General features: G+C 40.1%; 1 protein-coding gene across 1 annotated transcript; it reads left to right on the top strand.

The window, feature by feature from the left end:
- The first annotated feature begins 4,227 nt into the window (after positions 1-4,227).
- Positions 4,228-14,394, top strand: LOC140238625 (uncharacterized). The gene is made up of 4 exons (XM_072318525.1): positions 4,228-4,312; positions 4,716-4,862; positions 12,894-13,196; positions 14,093-14,394. Exons 1-4 carry the CDS (start codon positions 4,228-4,230, stop codon positions 14,392-14,394), a joined length of 837 nt encoding a protein of 278 aa, XP_072174626.1.
- Positions 14,395-23,113: the final 8,719 nt, after the last annotated feature.

Genomic DNA, 23,113 nt, shown 5'->3' with positions numbered 1-23,113 from the left:
AGCGTGTTTCGTTTTGTTAGTTTGATTGTCGATGGTGTTTGCTGAAATTATTCTTCGGCGTGATTTCAGCTTGTGAGTGCGATTGTCATTGTTTGCGTGGTGCGTTTTTCTTTTTAAACGTGGTCCAGGTCTAGATCTCGGTCTAGCCCTGTATACGCGTTACGTTATTTGTGTGGTGGTCGTCTGCGTGCTAGATCTACATTTGTCATATTTGTTTCACGTGTTTCGTTCCACACGTGTGTCTCGGTGGCTTGGGTGGGTGGACCTCCCTTGCCCCATTCGTGGCGTGATATCACTGTATTCGTTGCGTGTTGTATCCCTGTGTATACCTGTGTGTCCCAGTTCAGGCGAGTTTTAACTTGCCTGATATTTCGCGCGATAGCGTTGCCGGATAGCTCGTGTGTGCGGTGTGTAGTCACTGCACTCGCTAGCCGTTCTGTCAAAGCTTCCATTGTGTTCAGGCTCTGGCGTGCACAGTTCTCCACGTCCATCGTGTGTAAGGAGGGAGGGTATTTCCCTGCGGTGAGCTGCGCGCCTGTTGTGCTGGACCTCTCTGGCATCGCGTTCCCCTTTCAGTGTGTATTCGTATAGAGCGGCTATTTGTGTTAAATTCTTCTTCGTGTTTCCCCTGTTGCGCTCTCTAGTCTCACCTACTTCTCGCAACCTGCGAGATTCGAAGCGCGATCTCCTTTCTTTCTCGATCGCGTTTTCTATTGTCGCGCTCATTCTCTCTTTGTTCGTTGCGTCGACATTTTCATTTTCTACTGTCATTCTGACTTTCCTTGCTACCTCTATTTTGCCCTTTCCAGTGCTCTCCTCTCTGTAAGCTGCTTTACTCGTGGAACGTTCGTGTTTTTCTATTTTCGCGGGAGTATTTTGCCCCGCGATTAGTTAGTGGCAGCGGAAGTCTGTGCATTTCCCCACTTTTTGTGGGAGATATCCCCCTCTACGTGAGGGAGTGCTACGTCCTCCTTTTCGATTGGGAAGGAGGGAGGAAGTTGGTGGGCACCATTCACTCCTCTTGGTGAGGAGGGCCTGTCATTATTTTCTCCTTTATTTAGGAGGATTGGATTGCATTTCTCCTTTTGCTGTGCGGAATTGCAACAGTTTATACAATAATTTTTAATTGTTTGTGTGACTGTCCTTTGCCTGACTGGTGCTACAACTTGGCTCATTCAATCTGCATCATTTTGCGGTGCTGAAGGACATCATTCCGGTGAGTACACTGTATCTGATACATTACTCCGTTAACTTTTGATTTGTTTGTTTGGATTATAGATTATTACTATTTGTTTTGATTATCTGTAGTGTATAAATCTTCATGCTGTTACTGTCATTTTGGATTGTTTTGCAGATACGAAAATAGTTCTGTATTCGTAACCACATTTGACTTGGGCCTAGTTTATACTGCTTATGACGTGTGCTGTATTGCTGCTGTGCGTCGGGTGTGTCGCATGATACATTGATTGCGTGTTGTCCTTTTCACTTGTGCTGGTGGTTTTGCTTCGGCCTTTGTGTTTGTACGGTAACTTCTAGCGTAAAGAGATTGTGTTTTCATAAATATCTGTTTTCCTGCAAGCACAGATTTATTTCTCTAGCATTGCCATAGTCTATTCTGGTTTTATATTTGTGGGTCCTAGACTCCCGAGTCTTACCCAAGTTGAGTTGTTACTGTGACTTCCCTAATTTTGTGATAAGGGAGGAGTGAGATCTGAACAGCTGTGATTATTTATCAAGTGATATCAGGCAATAGAAACGAATTGTAATTTCCCATTTTAGGTTTGTAATTAGTAGCCATATACGTTTACAATTGTATCTGGTGTTTGTTTTGAATAGTATTTTGGGAGTGTTTTGAGTAGTAAAAACTAAAGTGAGTAATAGTTTGTGTGTCAAATGATGTGTTGCTGATTATGATAATTACAGATTGTGGTAATTGGTATATCATTGGTTAGTACCAGTGAGTATATGTTTAAGGTCTTTTCTTCATTAGTACATGTTGATTTAGTTTAGTTATTGGACCTGTTTTAAACATATTCGTTGAGTGAATAGGTTGTTTGTATGATTGCTAGTCATGGCGATGCCCATTAATTATTTATCCCGTAGTGAGTTTGTACGTCTTGGATTGTCGTTAACCCAAGTCAATGACATTTTGAAGCTCCGGAATGAGCAGGGAAATGTCACTCAGGACTTGTTGGAGTCCTCTGACATTCCAGGGATCGAGGATCTCATCCCGAAATTTGTGTTCTGTCCACAGTTAGAGCCTGAAGAGTCTCTACCTTCAGACACTGCGACTGCTGATCCCATTGAGACATCGAGGGGAGGAGTCCAATCTAGGGGGACTTCCCCGTACCCCCATGATGTATATCCTCCCCCCAGGGAGGGTCAAACAGGGAAGACCCCACCTTCCCATGCAGGGCAGTCGCATCACTGCTCGGTGCAGCAAGATAGGTCCCGACAAGACACCCTATGTGGGAAGTCATATGGAGGTGCTTTCGATTATGACACCTCTGCCTCCGACTCCCAAGAATTTGAGGGTGTAGCAATCGGACAGAAAAGATTTCAGCGACGTGGAGCTCCCAGAGGGAGTAGTTGGAATGATAGGGAGTACTCCCGAGATGGAGAGAATATTCACTCCCTACCCCAAGAACGTTCATACACACGTATGGGTGGAAGGGCACCGCGATGGGATTACAATGAAACCCAGTGGGGTAGGCAGGAGGGGTACCCTCCTAGCTCTGCCAGGAGAAGTGACTCCCATGACTTCTCCAGTGATAGGCCTGGGATGGACCCACCACACCACTGGGGTTGCGAATCCCTCCCAAAGACTGTTACCTTCGATGGAACAGGTAATTGGAGGGCGTTTTGCCGCAAATTTGAGGCTTTCGCAAATGCGAGAAACTGGAGCCCGGCCCAGCGTTTGGATCAATTATGCTGGTGCCTTCTTGGCAAGGCTAGCAATTTCTTTGAGCTCCTGATTAGTCGCGAGCCGGAGCTCAAATATTGCGAAGTCATCTATCGCTTTGCAAAACGGTTCGATCGTCAGGAGCCAGCGGAGGCCGCGCAATTAGAGTTCAGCACTGCCAGTCAAAGCGCGGAGGAATCTCTGTGCGAATGGGCGGATCGTTTGAACGAACTTGCTAGCCGCGCATTTCCAGAAGTCCCAGAGAGAGCGGTGCAGCAACAGCTGGTACTCCGTCTATGCCAGGGGTGTACTGACAAAGAGGCAGGGTGGTATGCCCTTGACCGACACCCCCTGAATGTAGACGACGCAGTGGAAGCCTTACGGTGGTATCAACACTCCCGTATAGCAGTGTATGGCAGGCCACGCCATGTCAAGACCATGGCCCTCAACCCAGAAGATGAGGGAGAGGCCCAGGACTGTAGGGTGGAAAATGCCCCCTTACATTCAGGTCAAGGAGGTACACGAAATGGCCAACCTTTGCCCACATTGGAGTGCCGATTATCAAATTTAGAAGGCTCTGTTGAACGATTGAGTAACAGGTTGAATCGCCTAGCATCCATGGAAAACATACTGGGATCCATGGGAAGGAAGCTAGACAATTTGTCCTCCTTAGGAAAACAGTTGAATCAACAGAAGGAGAGGCAGAACCCCCGTAATTCTGGGGGAGCTCCAAACTCTCCAGGACAGCAACCTCTTTGCGTCCATTGTGGAAAGGCAGGGCATGTTGAAAGGAACTGCCCAAAATTGTCTAGATCTAACAACAAGAAGGCGCCACTCAGGAAAGCCGAGGAGTCAAACTCCTCGGGGTCGGAGGATTAGGCCCTGCTCCGACCTGCACAACTGAGGGCCAACCTTCCACTGATATCCAGTACAGTGCTGGAGATGAGGATTGCAGTAGCCAGCCTGAATTTATTCCAGTATTTCCTATATTGTCACCAGACAAAGAGGGAGTAAACCAAGTAGGCGATGCACCCTCTAGTCAGAAAGGAAATACAGGTCAGTCAAGAGATGGAGATAAATCCTGTGGGGTGAGTCCCTTGAGGGAGTTGGACCCTCAAACACCCCAAGATGAGGTGGCTGTATGCAAGGTGAAATCAACTCCCTTGTTTGCAGTACCTATAAAGGTAGGTAACCATTCTCTAAAGGCAGTGGTGGACACTGCGGCGGAAATATCAATCATATCCCACAAGGTGTATGAAAAGTTACAACCTTGTCCACAAAAGATCAGGGATGTGTTCATTTCCGCAGATGGCTGTGATTTGAGGATGCCAGGTATGATTGTAGACCCCATCCGGATCAAGCTAGGGGGTTGTGAGTTCTTGACGGAGGTTTATGTGGCCCCTATCGAAGGTGAAATGCTGTTGGGGTTAGATCTCCTCCGTAAGTATAGAATTATACTGCACCTACAACATTCACGGCTAGAAATTGGGAATGTTCGCATCCCAATGATGCATGGTGAACAGTCACCATATGGACGAACTTCTTGCGTGTGCTTGTTGAAACGCGCAATCATCCCTCCAAACACCTTGAAGAGGATTACTGGTGTGATACACCAGCCAGAGAAAGATTTTGGGATTAAGTTTACCCAGGGTGTATGCGTGGCGGTATCCCACGCTACTTATGCAGTAAGGTGAAAGGGATAGATAAGCATAGATATCAGGGCCACCCCCTGTAAGGAGTTAACAGAGGTGTAACAAACCACCTCTATGCTTTCTCCTGTGATTGTGGAAGGTGGATTTATCACACCTTCCAGGTAGGGGTTTACCCTGCATAGCTCCCCAGTATGCTGGGCGAGTAGCTTCCCTGGTGGTTAGGACACTAGGGAGGAGTATAGTAAAAGGCGATGAGGAAGATCCCATCACCTTTCTTGGGTGTAAGAAGTACACCCATGCCCGTGGAGGTGATACAGCCCAATACCTGTAAAGAGAGTGGTGGCTGTCACCACTAGATATTAATCCTATAACCTAATGGGAGGATCAGACCCCCACGCAAGTATAAAGTATAGTTTGTATAGGATTTTGTAGGATAAAAAGGATTTGGTTAAGTATCTGTTTGAAAACAAAATTAAAGGCATTTTTGGTTTTGGTGGCCAAACAACATATTTGTTATGGTTCGCCAACTAAGCTTCAGTTGCATTCTATGCATGTATTTGTTTTTAAGAATGTTTTCTTTGGCGGTTTTTATTTGTATATTGGTGTTCCTTGTAATAGGAACAGTCTTATATTTTGGGACTCAGGTCATCCCATGAGAGGGGTGTTTCCCCTAGTTTAAGGTGTTGTTTTTAATGCTAGTTGGGGCTATAGGGTCTTTACTCCCTCCCAACATCAACGGTCCCTTGCACCTCCATTCAGTACATGAGTGACCTAGGCGGTGGCCCGCTGAACTGCCCTTGGCAGACCCCCGAGGGCTGGTCAGATTGTGCATTCCCATGGGTGGGGCTCTGCGAGATCCCCGGTTGTGCGGGATTTGGGGGTTATAGTTAGGTCTTTATTTTGGCCGGGGTTGATTTTTTTTTCCTATTATGCCCCTTGTTTTTTAAAACGGGGGGGAATGTAGTAGTAGCGCCCCCTAGCGGTTTCACCCTAACCCCCCCCCCCCCCCCCCTGTCTACAGGGGAGGTATAAAAGGGATTGCCAGTGCGCGCATCCCTCAGTTGTGACCTGGAACCTGATTGAAAGACATACTGACTGAGCTACAAGACAAGTTACAGTTGCAACTCACCAGTAGTGCCGGTAAGTAATACCGTTACTACAACAGTTATAAAGAACTTGTAACGTGTTAGTTTGGAAGGTAGTTTCTTTTTTTTTTTTGTGGGCGTTCCCAAGTAGAGTCAAACGTTAATCTGGACAATAAAAAGAAAAAGTCGTTAAAAGTAAATAGATGTCTAGGCCTAGAATGTTTCTAACGTTAATCGTGTTAGGCCTATATCCGTTTCACCACAAAAGTGGTATCGAGAACTTGAGGGTAGGCCTATTTTAAATCAACACAAATCAACATGCATTTGAATTTCAGGGCCCCTTTAAATTAGGCCCTAGACCTAGAGAACCACTCTAACGTTAACTTAACAAGTTAAAACGTTCTCAGTGTAACTGTCAAGAGTCTTAAACACAAACGGCCTATTAAACGTTACAACTAAAAGGATCGACTGTGTGTCATTGGATTTATAAGTAACGTTAGAACAAAGGCCTATTCGGGCAGGTAGGATTTAATTCGGGTAGAAACTCGGGTTTATGGAACATTAAAGAACTGTTAGTTATATCCCAAGTCAACGTTAGATTTTAGAACAGAAGCAGCTGTTAGGATGCCTAACAAAACACTTAACGGCTAACGTTAGATAGCGTTAATTCTAACGTACGGTAAAGTTTGTTTAATAGGTAGGCACCTTGCCTCTAAAATCTAACGTTAACTAGGTCTAGACATATTCTAACGTTACACCCCAAGTGGACGCACTTTTTCCACTTTTGGATTGACAAAATGTGCTTCAATTATGTTTCGATACTCAGTAAATGAATGTTTGAATTTCCTTTCATTTTCGGACTAACGAAACGTCGTATTTTTATAGGCCCTACCAAGATCCATATTTCTATTTGATTCTTTGTCGGATTAACAAACTAACGTTAGACCCTAGTAACGAACCTTTAGAATAACGACAAAAACGGTTCGTAAAACAAACCCTAACACTAGTTTGCTAATGCTAGACTTCAGAGTTTGTCTTTTCCGAACTAAAAATAAACGTTAGAGAATAATACCTAGTTTTAATAGACCCCGGCTAGATTCTATGTGCATCTCACACGTATTGTTAGCGCTAGTTAGTATAAGTATTGTCAATTAGAATGTAACAAATTAGTGGTACGATCGTACCCGTAGAACTATAGGTTCTAGTAGGCCTAGCTCGAATCTAACGTTAAAAAGTATTAGGCCTAACTATACTATTAATACTAGGCCTAGATCTAGTGTTCTGTTAGTTGCCTTGGTTTTAAAATTACAGCGCAACTGTGTAAATTTAATTAAAAATAACACCCCTGCCCCTGTTCGTGTGCCTTTTCTTTATATTAAAATTCAGAGTGTTTTCTTTACAAGTTTGTCAAATCTGAGGCAAATTGTGACTAGTAACGTTAGAACCTGATACTCGGACGTTTTGGAGACACCCAACTACTGTAAAAGTGGATTATTCAACGTTAGATAAAATAGCTGCAACATGCATGCACATAAAAGTCATGGCCACATTACCGTACACATGTATGTCAAACTGGTGATTGTCTTCTGGGTCAGTATCGGATTATTGAACCTGGCGTGTTTCTACAGCGCTGACACTGGAAACTGCCCCGGAAAGAACTACCTCATTAGACGGTTAAGTTAAGCGGAATCGGTATCGGAATCTGCTTCTACAGCCCCCTCTATCGGATACAATCCGATACTAGTAGACCCGGAATTTGGGGTTCTGTAGAAACACGCTGTTTGGCTTTAATTTTAGACGCGCGGACGTTCAAAGGGGAAAAAAATTCTCAGCGTACGCAGAAGCGCGGGTCAAGTTGACGCACGCTTCTGCGCACGCTCAGAACATGTTTTTTTTTTTTTTTTTTCCCTCTGAACGTCCGCGCGTCTAAAATCTAAAGCTCCCTAATATTAACAAGAAGAGTGACTTCTCCGTGAAAATTCTTTGTTGAAGAACAGCTATGAAATAATAAACCAAGCTGGAACCTTACAGTGAAGGGCGGTATAGCATTCGCGATTTGTATATTTTAGAGATAAAGCAGTGTATGGAAGAGACTTCAACAGAGAAAATTACTATAAATTGTCCTTCATCAATGTTTATTGATGGTACATGTATTGTTTTGTGGTTACATCTAACTCAGTATACAAGTAGGGTAGCCCTACTACATATCGACCACCTTCTTTTAAACCGACCGCGTATAATTCGCGCACTGAACACTTAGTACGCACTTCTCTGCGCGCAAAGCACATACAAATGAATTGGCTTTGAATGTAGATGAGGATGGTGTGGGAAAACGCGATAATTCACTGTTCATTAATGGTTTTAATCAAGGACAAAATTTCGAATGAATATTTTCACCGAATCGTAATGACAGCACAATGTAATGGAAGTTTCTAAAAGGCTTCTAAAAAGCCTCGTACCTGTACAACACGTTGTTCAATACAACTCGGTTTGCGTGCATTGTCAATGCAAAAACAGCGGTCGATCCTAATAACGAGATTTACCGCGGGGAGCTGAAACGAGGCCACGCAAGTTTGTCGGCGATATTTTTGCACTGAAACTTCGAATCGAAAAGGGAACAACGGCATTTTATTGAGCTGGATTTTCTCAATCACGTAGGTCAAGTTTTGTACGTGAATTTCAGTGTTAAATATTCTTATCAAGCAAATAAACATTAGGCGGTCGATGAGTAGTAGGTCCAACCCTACAATGTACATGTAACAAGAAGTTGATTTGGCACCTGGTGTGTGACACTCTTGTCAATTCTCTCCAGTTTCCGTGACCTTATATTCTGCATTGGAACATTTGTCATAAATCCATGTTGTGGAGAGACATGTAGATATTTCTAGCTCATCCTGCAACTATAACCTGCATCATTTCTTTTTTAGTGTAAAACCATCATCTCCTTATGAAATCATTAAAAAATATCTTATTTAATTCAGACATCAAAAGCCAGTGGGCCAGATGATATATCTCCTCCAGTCATTACAGGTTGTATTCAGTATATACAATGAAATAAATACCACATTTTGATTATTGTAATGAAATACGGGGTAAGACATATAAAACTCATGTTGAGAAGTTATGTATGTTCCAAAATTTCTAAGAGCAATTCTTACAGTTCAAGTTTGCCAATCTTTGTCAAGTTAAAAAATCTACCCATTTTTGAACTTGTTCGATTTGATATATTGTTGATATTATAGTATCATAAAGGTATTCTCCCTATTTTGTTTGATGATATGTTTAAATGTAATTTGTGTTTTCATGATTATTCTACTCGGGAAAGATGTAGCCTGAGAATGACATTAGCCCGTTTAACAGTTAGAACCCATTCAATCCGTTTTACAGGTGTAAATGAATGGAATTCAATTAGTCCAGATTTCAAGTCCAGCACTACACTTTCTCGCTTCAGAACATTATTCAAACAACATACTTTTAAGAAACTGTTATCCATGACTGAGTAGACCGCTTGCTAAAATTTCTTCTCTTCACTTCTCTGATTCTGACATTGCTACTTAAAGAGTGTGTTGCGCTGTGTATGAGATAAGAACATGTTGTGTGTCTATAAATAGTGTAGGGCTGATAAGTTTTTTTTGTGTGTGTTTTTTTTCCCTTCTTTTCATTTTTGCAATGTCATTAACAACTGTATTTTGTATAATTTTGTTTTGGGCCCAAACAACAAGCCCCAGATGCTTCAAAGGGGTCCCGGCATTAATTTCCATAACATGTGCATGTATGTTTATACACATTGTTTTTGTTTTTATTGTGTACATAATGTCATTTTGATTTATTTTGTGCCGAATGAATTGAAGTGAATTGAAATTGAAATGTATAACTTGAACTTTGAAGCTAAAACTACACTTGGCAACTGAATTTGAAGTGAAGGCATTCAACTTTAACAGCAACCACTTCTTAAACACACAAGAAGGTCCATGTACCAAGTAATCATGGCACTGTTGTTTCCTGTGTGTTTCTGTTCAAGTTAGACCAGGCTACATGCGCATTATTTTCTTTGGTATAACAGTCGGATTTTAAGTATTTCAAGGACGATCATTTCTTCTTTTTTTTTCATTGCATTCTTTCTTTCTAAACCCCCAGACAGTAAGCATGGTCATAGGCTAACATGTTTTAGGGAGCAACTTATAGTACGTAGGCAAGGAAGCTATTATCCACCTATGTTTCCAGCAAACGAGATATGAATATGTTTTCGTCATGAACGTGCACATTGATTTTTTTTTCGTATCTTTTTTTAATATTCCCCAGGGTGTGTTGCAGCAGAGGTGGTTCAGGCTAGACTTAGACAGGATGCTATGCTGCCTTGTACACACCAACACAGCATGGAAGATGTGACTTTAGTGCAATGGATAAAAGTGGAAGAGGGGCAAACCAACCTTCTTGCAAATTGGGTTGGAGGTGAAGTTAAAAATCCTAGATCTCCACGCTACAATATATCATCCAACTTTGGCTTTGCCATCAGATCCACTTTGTCAACAGATCGAGGAATGTACCAATGCCGCGTTGTGACTCCACATACTGACTCTACTGGAACTATCCATGAAGTAGTCCTTCACATCTATGGTACGACTGATTGGGTGATCAGCACTACGTTTGGGTTTTTAGACTCTCTGTGCCCTTTTTCTCATCATATCCTTATATCTTCTATTTCTTCTGTACAAACTTCAAGTGCAAATGATTCTTTAGAATAAAGTAACATCTGCTTGGGACACACCGATTAGTATGTGTTTTAGAACGATGTACGATTGGGCAATGTTTTTTTATCATGATGATGCCTTGTCAAAATCAAAACATCAATCATCCTCTCAGGGATTTCTTTTGATCCTATATTGGGATATTTTTACAACTTTTTTTTCAAGCCAGCTACTACGTGTCAGACATTTTAATTCTTCTGAAAGATTACATGCTCAATCTTCCAACAAGATAAGTGTCAGGCTATATTGAGAATGTGAAACTCTCACCAAAAGCAGGTCCAAAGGACAATACGTGCATGTTGCATTTGGAGCTTGTATATGAAAGGAAAACACATCAAAAAAATTAAAAATATATACATATTTTATAGTACAACTAATCATATCTCGTTCACAGGCCAAGGTAGGCATAATATATGTGCAGATGAGCTCGGTAGATTCGAGACAAAATGCCCGGAGCTCAAAGGTCACTGAAATTTTGCTAGAATTGGCATTTACATGTATCAGTCATTCAATGTAGGAATGTCCCGTTGCAATATGAGTTGGTAGGAAGGGAAAAGAAAGAATAGAAAACTATTTCCATAATGTTATGACAGTGATAAGAGGTAAGAGGTAAAAGATAAGAGGGCAAAAGTCACTATACTTTTGCAAAAGAAAACGAAAGTGTACTTGACAGTCATTACTTCATCTACGGAGCTACATTGAACATCAAACTTGGTTCTACACAGAGAGTCATTTTACTATACAGAATCTAGGTGTAGTTTCACACACCAAGTAATCTTATGCATAGCTTTTGGCGCTTATATTACTATAATGACTTGAATCTTTCTGAAACAAAGAACTTAGATCCCTGTAAAGTTAAGAATTATGACTGTTGGTACTTACACATGACTTCAAGTTTAAATATGCCTAAGTATTTGTGAAACGCCCCAATAAACTCGGATAAGTTATGACTTGTTGGTGCAGGGTTCTTTGTACCTATGTGTATACAATGCAGTGCAAAACAGCATTGTGCATTGTGTTGTACTTGCATTCATGCCAAAAGTTGTCCTTGGCAAGACATTATTCAATTCATAACATAAAATTTCATTTTCGCGCATAAAAAACGAGTAAAGCATTTATAATGTTCAAATTCACTCGAAGTATTTAAAGTGTTTATAATAAAATAGAAGTCGTAATGACAGAACATAGATGTTGTTTTAGCCTATACAAATAAGCAAAGGCATTCATGTAACATTCTCCTCGTGGGAAGATTCACACGGATAAGCAAATCATTAAGGTTTGAGTGAAATAAAAAGGAATTTGCCGAGATTTCATTGTGAGTTAACCCTATATTAACGGGGGGGGGGGGTCAGTTTTACCCTCCCCTTGACATTTCGCGCCGCGGTTCCGCAACGCGCAAAGATTTTGCCGCGCCATTTCTTGACTTTTTCCCTTGAAGTCTCCCGCAAATTTTGAGACGAAATTTGCGACGTCAAGGTACACCATTTTGAGGTTGCATAAGTTGCATATGCATGTCGGCCCGAAAAGAACAAAAATCAGCTCAGATTCGTGATATTGTGTACAAATCCAACGCAAATTGTGTTTTCTTGTTAAATTGATATGAATTAGATTATGTAAATCATTGGAATTAATCAAATCTAATATAGATAAGTTTGAAAAAGTGCTTTCAACAAATTTTGGTAAAAAAAAAAACCACAAAAATAAAATAAAACAAAAGATCGGAAAAACAGTGAAATACATACGAAATTTACAAGACGATAAAGAACAAAAGAAATAGAATTTGACTGCTATTTTTGCACTAAAATTGTTTGAATGTCTTGAGGAATTCTTACGCAAAAATTGAGCAATCCTTTAGCCTTTCTAACGGAGTGACAGGCGAAAATATGATTTCAAGCATAAATTTGCTGAATCCATTAACTAAAAATAGAAAATCAATATTTTTCTATTGTATGACCATATAATCTTGAAGTTGACATCCGGCTCTATTTTCGGGCAAAACTTTGCAGCAATCGATCAAATCGACCCCCCCCCACCTCCCCCAGTAAAAACTTGGTCTCAAATAGCCCAGTTAAAATAAGGTTAAAGTTAAAATGTAGCATTCTCTGTTTTCTATTTCGAGGCATGACCGACATTGCTTCCCACAATTTATCACCCTCTTTATGATGCTTGTAATGTCACTGGTTTATAAAACATTAGTTCTGTATAATGCTGTGAGGTACCTGAAATGTGTCAGCAGCACTATATTATAGCCATATCCTCCAGGACAGAGGAAGTTGAATTCGTCAGGCAAATTTCAGCACAACCATTTTTTTTGTCTGTAATTTCGAAGCTTGATAGAATTTTATGGGAGTGGTTTAATGTTTGTTGTTTTTTTTTTATTTATTAGCACATTTGTGTTGCATTGGCATAACTTGAAGATTGTGAAAAATTGAATATCATGGATTTTCCGTCGTGTGCTGTAAATTAATTTTAAGGGTGAAACAACTTTGTTCTTTTTGTCTTACAGCGACCTCAAACGAGACAGTTAAAGGCTTTGTTGGGGAGAGTGTGACGTTTGTGTGTCCTAAGTCAGATAAACCCAGAAATCGTTTCAGTTTTGCCTGGAAGAAATATTCACATGGCATCTCACAGGGTCCACCGAATGCTGCCTTCCAGGATGGCAGCACAAGTCCTGGTTACATAGTTGGATCTAATTTATCACTTACAATTGAGATTATTACGCCAGATGATGAAGGAGTGTATGTGTGTAACCAGACTGCAACGGAAATGTCAGCCGGTGTTTTGCATACTGTCTATTTCAGTTCTTTTGGTAAGATGATGTCATATTTTTCTGTACTCTTGTATCATCATTTCTTCCAGAGTATTTATAGTATTAGAAATCACATGATTGCTTGCTGTGTAGACCTATCTGTGGTTGTGTTGAATATTAAAGATCTGCATGCCTTCTTTCTTCGGATGTTGAAAACGAAAGACATGTAAAGTGCAGAGCCACATGCCTGTGCAGTCTATTTCCAAAGCCATAATGAATGGTTAAATCAAATTAAGTTTTGCCACTTATTTGATTGATATTTGATATGAAATCATCGTCCCTAAGAATACATCTAGTGAGGAAGAATGATAGGCTCCTTCAGGGTGTGTGTTGAAAGGCGAAGAAACACACAAATACAATGTGCTTTGAACGGAATAGTCGTATAAAAGGAATACCATTATAGTAAAATATATTCATATTGTCATTCTGATGACCTCTCGATGAAGACAGTGGTTATGTGTGATGTCAACAACAATCAAGTAACCTTTGTATACATTGTTTTGCAGCACTTGTTAATAGTCCGGACTTAAATCAGCACACGAAGGAATGCTTCGTATTTGAATTCAAGCAATTTTTTAGCTGTACCTCATTCCTTGTCCAAACTGCCACCTTAAGATTTTCAAGTCCTCTCACGCATACCAGCAACTGTCCCTGCTCATGATTTTTAACAGTTACTTACCTCAGATATCTGCTTCAAAATCTTGTTCTGAAACGGATAAGCACAGATTAAGCATTGCACAAAGGGCTGAGCTTCTTTGGTCACTGGAGATTGTTCTATGATTATGTTGTGTACATATACAATATGGCATTTTTCAAAAGTTGATGAGTTTTATCAGCACGTATTTATTCATGAAGTAAATAAGCGTTTCTCTTTCTTTTTCCTGTCTTGTGAACAGCCATACCAGCGACATCTCCACACATCGATGGTTGTGGGAATGATGGGGTACAATGTGAACAAAGGATCGCAGCTGGGACCAAAGCATTCTTCACATGTACGGTGAAAAATATTTATCCTGAATGGTACCCCACATGGGGAGAAGAAAAAGAATACAGGGAGAAAATCACCAACAGTGATGGGACTTTCAATACAAGTTCTTCAGTCACTGTAAAGGGTACAGACATTTCCGCAGATAGAGTCTGCTCTTTTGTAATGGAAGGATTCAATGCGTCTTCCCACCTGACCATAACAGGTTTGTAGCAGGAGTTGAAGTACTTCATATGTTGTTAATGTGAATACTTTTACCTGTATGGCAGGCTTTAATACAGCTGTACATGTAGTTGAAAACGTTAAGGAGACACAAATTGTCCCCTCTACTGTCGTGTTTCTCCTGTAGTAACTATAATGCATGAGTAGCATTAAAAAAAAAAGTCTCACTGGAGTTGGATCCATAGCTTTAAGGAGACATTGTGCTCATAACTACTATACATTGTATCAAGGAGACATACGACAATAAGGAGACAATAATGTGCCTTAATAATGTTTTCGACTATATCAAATCCCTTTCAATCACGTGCTTTACTGCTGACATGACTTACACACACATGGTATATGCTGCCCTAAAGCTGGATCCAGATTAATACTAATATTTACATGTATACTTGTTGGAAAGGTGGAATTTCTACCAGGAAGAAGCAAGAAGCCCAAAATTACAGATACCTGATAATGAATATTAGAGAACTTCATTATAATACAGGATGAAGTTTGACACACTGTGCTTTAGTTGCATCAAAAGATTAAGAAAGAAATCAGTCTTAATTCATTTTAATTTTTTCATACTTATTGACGAAATCATTGGGAGTGGTTGATCTCACTTGTTATCTCATCCTTATGTTTGGTTGTTTAGGTGGTTCTGTGTGGACATGACGAGATTATAATATGGACTGTTTCATCTGTGTTTGTATATAGTGAAAATAATACAAGTAATGATAGCATGGTCTTATTTACTCACGGTAAAGCCAGTGCCCTCTTAAGTGTTGGCACTGTTCAGATGAACCTGCCATCATTATTACCGTAGCATTGCCTGGTGCCCGTTTTTACACCTGGGTCGAGAGGGACGTCAGAGGTAATAATAATAATAAAAAAGATACATTGTACTCCATGGGGATATTTCATAAAGATGTTCGTAAAATCAAGAACGACGTACGAGCAATTGGTGATCAGTTCTTGTGCTTAATTATGGAAATTCTGATAACAATTGCACAACTTTAAGAACAGCTTTCTAAAACAGGGCCCATATCAGTCCTTTTGTCGGATTCATCAAAAAGGAATACTAAAACTGGCTTCCCGGGAGGTATATACAGTTTTAAACTTGTTCACATGATACAACTCTAATTTACACTTTTCCATATATTTCTGAACCTATTTGACTTTTGTTAGGCACACACACACACACACACACACACGCACATGTATTAAATACATGTATATACATGAAGAACAGCAACAGGTTTTAGCTCAGATTCCAAGAAAGTATTGGTTCACAGCAGTAGTTCATAAGAAAACTACGTCTTTCACTATTATACACTCACACACTCAACAAAAAAAGTGAGTTCCCTCTAGCATTTTTGGATATATCTCAAAAAGTATTTTACCAATTTTCATAATTCAAAAGGAAATGGATAAGGAATTTTATTACTCATAACATGAGTGGCAAATCATTGCCAGCAGATATCATTGGTGTGAAAAAATGCATTTTATGTCAAAATGCATGGAAACAAAAGTTGCACTTTAGTGATTTGCAATGACTTTTACAAAATAATCAAACAATCACGATTCTGAACATTTAAGCATGATTTATTGCATATTTCTCTATCTCTTTCTTTTCATGAGCATACATTGAAGTATTTGATAATTCAAATGTCTACCATCCGCTTCAATGGCCAGCCGGCATCTCTTCCTCATACTGTTAACTAAAGTTTGTACTTGGCGCTGCTCAATGTTGGCCCATGCTCTCTGCAAGATGCGCTGAAATTCTTGCAGTGAAGTGTCATCTTTCACCTTCTTGCTCGCTTTCCGCTCAATGATATCCCAAAGATTCTCGACTGGATTACAGTCAGGGGATCTTGCAGGCCACTCCATACGTTTGATGCCATTTCCCTCACCAAACTGATCTACAACTTGAGCACATGATGCAAAATGGCCATAGGCACATTAATGTGATCAACCCAAATTGGAATTACAAATCACATGGCTTCTACCAACATATTTTCATATTGAAAAGGCTATCATTGTTCAAAAAGTATACATAACATCTGTTTAATAGGGAAGCACATTGCACCTGAAGAAATTCCTGAGAACTGCACAATTTAAAAAGGTCATTTGCTAATTACTTTGGGAAGATGTACACAATATGCTTCATAATTATAGCCTGAAGTGCAACTTTTTTCCCATGCATTCTGACATAAAACGCGTTTTTTTACACCGATGATATCTGGTTGCCAGTGGCGTACCGTGGGCCCAGACATGGGGTGGGGGGGGGGGGGCACCTCGTGGAAAAGTAATTTTGAAGGTGTGATGCTTGTGCGTGTGTATGTGTGTGTGCGCGTGTGTGCGTGCGCTGTGTTCAATACATAATGGAATGTGATTGTAAGTTTTCTTTACATGGATTATGGAATGACGGTGTGAAAGGACAAATTACTGGCAGCAACATCAGGAGAATTGCATAACAATTATATGCGAGCGAGCGAAGCGAGCGAGCTTGAAAATTTTGACATTTTGCAGTCCCAAAACTGCCGTAATTGTAGCTATATTTTTTTTCGCTTGGGTAAATAAGGGGCGGGGGCGCACCGGGCGCAACTGCTGGCAGTTACTGGCAGCAACATCTGGAGAATGGCGTAACGATTAAATGCGAGCGAGCGGAGCGAGCGAGCTTGAAAATTTTGACATTTTACGTTCCCCAAACTGCCGTAATTGTAGCACTTTTTCGCTTTGGAAAATTAAGGGGGCGCACCGGGCTCAACTGCTGGCAATTACTGGCAGCAACATCTGGAGAATTGCATAACAATTAAATGCGAGTGAGCGAAGCGAGCGAGCTTGAAAATTTTGACAATTTACAGTCCCCAAACTGCCGTAATTGTAGCTATATTTTTTCGCTTTGGAAATTAAGGGGGCGCACCGGGCGCAATTGCTGCCAATTACTGGCAGCAACATCAGGACACGATTAAATGCGAGCGAGCGAGCTTGAAAATTTTGACATTTTATAGTCCCAAAACTGCCGTTTGTAGCTATATTTTTTCGCTTTGGAAATTAAGGGGGGGGGGGTGCCCCCTCCCCCCGATCCACCACTGGTATTCAAGGGTGTCGGTTTATTTGATGATTGGGGGAGGTATGATCAGCGAGGGGGCGTCGAAGTGACCAAGCGGGGAAAGGATGTCCAAAATCTGCGCTTTAGAGCATCCCCTATATATGTGTTTGTGTTTGAGTGTGTTTTATATACATGCAAAAGTTAGGAAATAGCCAAGGTCAAGTCTTATTATTGCTGATGCAAGGCATTTTAATATAGACTAGTATGTACTAAGCAAAACTGCAAAATCGATGATCTAGCTTTGATATAACGAAGCGTAAGGTACAAAGGTGTACATCCTACATCAAATTGCGAACAGTGCAGCGACTCTTTATGCCGTTCGGATGTTCTGAGTACACTGCGCACATCTTGCTTATATTCAGAATGCCAACTAGGAATCACGCTGAATTTTCACGGCTCCGGGCTTTTTGAACAATGTTTCATTCTATATACCTCTTTAATTATGGTTAAAAGAAATCTTAGAAAAACATCTTGCTTCTTGATCTCCCTTTCATGTCGATTTCAAAAGCAGTTTACTAACCCTTGAATTACCATTTTGGCAAGCTTTTTTTTTTCCTTATTTTTTCTTATTTTTTTTACCAGCGGATTGGGGCACGTGCCCCTCCCCCGTAGTTACGCCACTGCTGGTGCACTGTAAAAACATCGGTGTTAGATTTAACACCACGGGTGTTAAATCTAACACCGATCAAACTTCAATAAAGGACCACACCCACAGGTGTTAAAAATGCACTGTGATGGTGTTGAAAAGTGTTCACCTGACACTTCGTGGTGCTAATTTGACACTGTACCTGGTGTTATTTTGACACTGTACTGGTGTTAATTCAAAAATGACACCACATGGTGTTGATTTGATATTTGCTGGTGTTAATATCAATGGTTTAACACCCGTCCAGCTTCAATAAGGGACCACACCAGCTGGTGTTACTTTGGTGTAAATTTATTTTCACATTTTTTCAGAAATCTAGTATTTTAATGTAAAATTCTTGATCGTCTTGTTTAAGTTAAAAATCAACAAGAAGTGCAGTTACTAAGAAACTCTTCAAAAAACAGTTTAAAATTTGGAAATGACACCCGTAGGTGTTAATTTAACACCATAAATGAGCACCGAAAATTTAACACCAGCTCGGTGTTCACTATTTAACACCGGACTTTTTGCAGTGTGGCAATGATATGCCATTCATGTTACGAGTAATGAAATTTCCTATCCATTCCCGTTTGAATTATGAAAATCTGTAAAATACTTTTTGAGATATATCCAAAAATGTTAGGGGGGAACTTACTTTTTTTGCTGAGTTTATATATGTATATGTATATATATAGATATATACATATATGTATATATACATATACATATATATATATATGTGTGTGTGTGTATGTATGCATTGTGCTTTTTATCATTTCGTGAGTTTTCATTTCATTTGATAAATGAACAAGCAAAATAAGCCAACATTATGTTAACGTTCAAAATGAATCTTCAGATTACTCACCAAGACGGCGGCATCGAACGTCGATCATCAAAGGAGCAAAGGCGCATATGGACTTCTTTTGTACATCAATTGAAACTCTCCATTGTTTCAATAATTACAGTTACAGTCAGGAGACCACTTTTGCTTATTACTTATGGATGTTTCTTAATAACCATATATATATATATATATATATATATATATATATATATATTCACCAGCTCCTATTACGGCCCATAGGCAGGCATTCGCTCAGCTGTAGCAAGGTCGGGCAAGCTTCCATTAAGCTTTGTGGTAGTCGGGGCAAATTTTGTGAACAAGACATGCATAGAATCTGAATACATTACAGAGCAGGTCTTTTGGAGCTCCATTTCTCAAACCTCCCTGCGTCACACCTGCTGCGGCCAGAGGATTTAAACCAGTGACCCTGTGATTGGTAGTCCATGGTCTTATCTACTGAGCCACAATAGCTCTGTGGCAGGGTGCTCTCAATATCTTTTTAGTGAGGATAGATTTGTGTGTGTGTGTGTGTGTGTGTGTGTGTGTGTGTTCGTATTGTTCGTATTGCACAACTGTAAGTATACACTCCACAGCAACACCTTCTCACTAATTAAAGGCGTATAGAAAAATGAGACATCAGGCTTTCCGGGCGTACATTGTAGATAGGAGGTTTTATCAGAGACTCTGCACCCAGACGAGTTGTCGGAGCAAGTACTGCTGGAATTGTGACACACTCTGGCTGCGTTTATCAACTTTCCCCTGTTTAAACGGCTTTCAAAAGCCCTTTCGATAGCCCTTTCCATAGCGCTTTCTAAAGCCCTTTCCAAAGCCCTGTACTACTAACGTGCCGCTTGTTTTCTAAGAAGGGACGGCGAAAAGCAATTACCACCATAAAGACTTATCTTCCTTTGAGAGTGACGAGTCATGATGCAATGCCACATGAATCAATTATCTTCCTATCTGTGAGGCAGCTCCATTTTAGCACATACTTCAAATATTTCTGAGTGGCGGCATGAGACTTTGGCTGCGTAAATCAACTTTCCCCTGTTTAAACGGCTTTGAAAAGCCCTTTCCAAAACCCTTTCCAAAGCCTTTTAGAAACGGCTTCCAAAATAGTTGCGTTTATCAACTTTCTTCGCGAACACGATAACTGGCCTGTCACTGCACAGCTGCATTGCGCAATTCGACCCGAGGAGAAGAGGTCATATAAGGCGTGCATTGTTCGTAACTGCAGTATACAATACTACAAAGCCGTTTCAAAACAGCTTTGCGTTTATCAACTTCAAAAGGCTTTTACAAACAGGTTTCTGAAAACCTGTTTAGGAAACCTGTTTGGAAAGCCACAAATTTGCGGCTTTCGAAAAGGCTTTCCGAAAGGGCTTTCAAAACAGCTTTGCGTTTATCAACTCGTAAAAATTCCTTGAAAGCTGTTTGGAAAACCTGTTTCTGCCTAGAAAAGGAGAGTTGATAAACGCGCCTTTCGAAAAGGCTTTCCGAAAGGGCTTTCAAAACAGCTTTGCGTTTATCAACTCGTAAAATTTCCTTGAAAGCTGTTTGGAAAACCTGTTTCAGCCGAGAAAAGAGTTAATAAACGCACCCTCTGCTATCTTCACACAAAGAGAAGTCGGTACTTATACATGTATATCAGCAGAGAGGTGACTCACCTTTCTGGATCAGGCAGCAAAACAAGGGGTTAAAGAAAGTTACAAAGAAGTGGTCTGTGTTGACAAGCGATTACCTTGTTTTGAGATTATTCATGGGCGGCCTTGTTCATGTATATTACAGCGGCAGCCTGAGGTGGGAGAGAATTTTGCTCCGCTTAGAATACCAGGAATTGAATCCGTCATAATTCATCGCGGACAGACACACTGTCGAGCAGAGGCTCGGAAATCATAGTTTGTTACAATGATAGCCCTACATTGAGGATGAGAAGCAGCGGAGAGGATCAATGACCCACAGAGAGAGGAGAAAGAGTGGGAAAGACGCGGAGATCGGAGCGGAGAGAGAGACTGTACAGGAAAGAGAAACAGAGAAAAGTTGAGTTGTTACACCTTCTTATGACTTCACTGATCATTCCCCTAAATTGTTTTGCATTCCAGCGCATCATCTAGAGAAAAGTTGAGCTGTTACACCTTCTTATGACTTCACTGATCCTTCCCCGAAAAATTGTTTTGCATTCCAGCGCATCATCTACAAGATCATGGAGAGACAATTGGACCGCATGACTGTGTATTGGAATTGGTCTTTTTAGTCATCGGATGGATGTTTAATTGCGCTGTTTTTCTCGTATGGATGAGGAAACGACCCATTCGCTGTCCGATAAGCAGAAGTGACCCAGCCCCTGCAAGCGATGATCACCATGAGACTGTTGAATGCAAGAGCCCCATTCCTCAGATAGTAAGTAAAAAAAGTAGAAAGACACTCATATGTGTCGAATGGATACAGCTGTGACGTGTGTGTTAGGTCTGTAACTTGTGAATGTGCTGGTTAATTTTGTGGTAGGAGAGAATTTGTTGTGTGTTTTATTCGTTAAAGGGAAATCTACCTCAGACATAATTATACATGTACAAGGTATAGAATTTCAGTGAATGTAAAAATTGCAGAAGTACACGAAAGTGGAGTTTGAGAAAAAAATGAATCTGTTGAAAAGATATGAATTTTTAAAGATTTTACCACACCCATGTGCTCTCATCAGTGGACAAGAAGACTACCTCGCGAAGTTGTACTCTTGGGCAAAATATAAAGAGCATATATTATAAAGAGAATTCCACAAAATTGCGCACTTTTTTTGTTTGACTTAATATTTCCCAAGCTTTCGTTGTAATATTATTAGGTAGAATATGGAAACATGTTAATTGAAGTAGTTTGTGGCAAATACAATGTATAACATGAAATATCACTGAATAAAGTACCTTTCTTAATGGGGAAAAATATTCCCCAGCTTTCTGAAGAAGTAAGTCAAGTTCTCCCTCATTATGAAAGAATAATGATAACAAGATGAAAATAGATTCAGTTCCTTTTCTATCTTTTTTATTTTTTATTTTCTTTTACAAGTGTGAAAATGGTCACAAAACCCTTCACTAATCACAAATAGTTTAGAAAGATAAAATGGTGTCTTCTTAATCTTGAGAAGTACCTATAGTTTCTGGTCGAAATGTAACTAACCAAGTTAATGATTATTGTAATTGTAATTGACCATCCTCATGTTGATGAATATGAAACTAAGGTACTGGATTTACGATTGTACTTTCATTTCCCTCCTCTTTCTATACACTTCTGCCTTCTTCAAAACTTTGAAAGACCGATGTCAGCAGGATGAAACTTTTCTGCCAAGTTTTAGACGAAGAAGCCTTCAAGACTCAATCAGCTGGAAGCAAGACTACACTGTAAAAACATCGGCGTTATATTTAACACTATTGCACGGGTGTTGAAAATGCACTGCGATGGTGTTGAAAAGTGTTCACTTGACACTTCGTGATGTTAATTTGACACTGTACCTGGTGTTATTTTGACACTGTACTGGTGTTAATTCAAAAACGACACCACATGGTGTTGATTTGATATTTGTTGGTGTTAATATCAATGGTTTAACACCCGTCCAACTTCAATAAGAGACCACACCAGCTGGTGTTACTTTGGTGTAAATATATTTTCACATTTTTCAAAAATCTAGTATTTTAACGTAAAATTCATGATCGTCTTGTTTAAATTAAAAATCAACAAGAAGTGCATTTGCTAAGAAACTCGTCAAAAAGCAGTTTAAAATTTGGAAATGACACCTGGAGGTGTTAATTTAACACCATAAATGAGCAGCGAAAATTTAACACCAGCTCGGTGTTCACTATCTAACACCGGACTTTTTGCAGTGTATAATTGATGAATATTTGGATGCTGCATATGGCTTGGGCTAAACGAAAAGTTGCAGGGAGATATCCAACCATATAAAAGCATCGCTCAAACAGACAATGGCATGGTGACTGAACTATGTTGAGCTGCATTTTGGAAATGTAATGTGGATCACATGATGTAATGTAAATTCTATTACGTAATACTCGTATAAGTCTTCAGAGGTTAGCATTTCCCAGGTGTTTAAGGCAGTGAAGTCACATAATGAAATTCAAAGTAGGTAAAAATTCCAGGCAGT

The sequence above is a fragment of the Diadema setosum genome, chromosome 15 (genome assembly GCF_964275005.1).
Source record: "Diadema setosum chromosome 15, eeDiaSeto1, whole genome shotgun sequence".
Classification (NCBI taxonomy): Eukaryota; Metazoa; Echinodermata; class Echinoidea; order Diadematoida; family Diadematidae; genus Diadema; species Diadema setosum.
This window is presented reverse-complemented; position numbering and strand designations above follow the sequence as displayed.

What these genes read in the sequence shown, in the direction of transcription:
- LOC140238625 (XM_072318525.1), top strand. Translation starts at nt 4,228, where the DNA reads ATGCCAGGTATGATTGTAGACCCCATCCGGATCAAGCTAGGGGGTTGT. An exon ending in GTACACCCATGCCCGTGGAG is followed by an intron (nt 4,863 to 12,893) that starts GTGATACAGCCC and finishes TTTGTCTTACAG; the next exon opens with CGACCTCAAACGAGACAGTT. An exon ending in TGTCTATTTCAGTTCTTTTG is followed by an intron (nt 13,197 to 14,092) that starts GTAAGATGATGT and finishes TCTTGTGAACAG; the next exon opens with CCATACCAGCGACATCTCCA.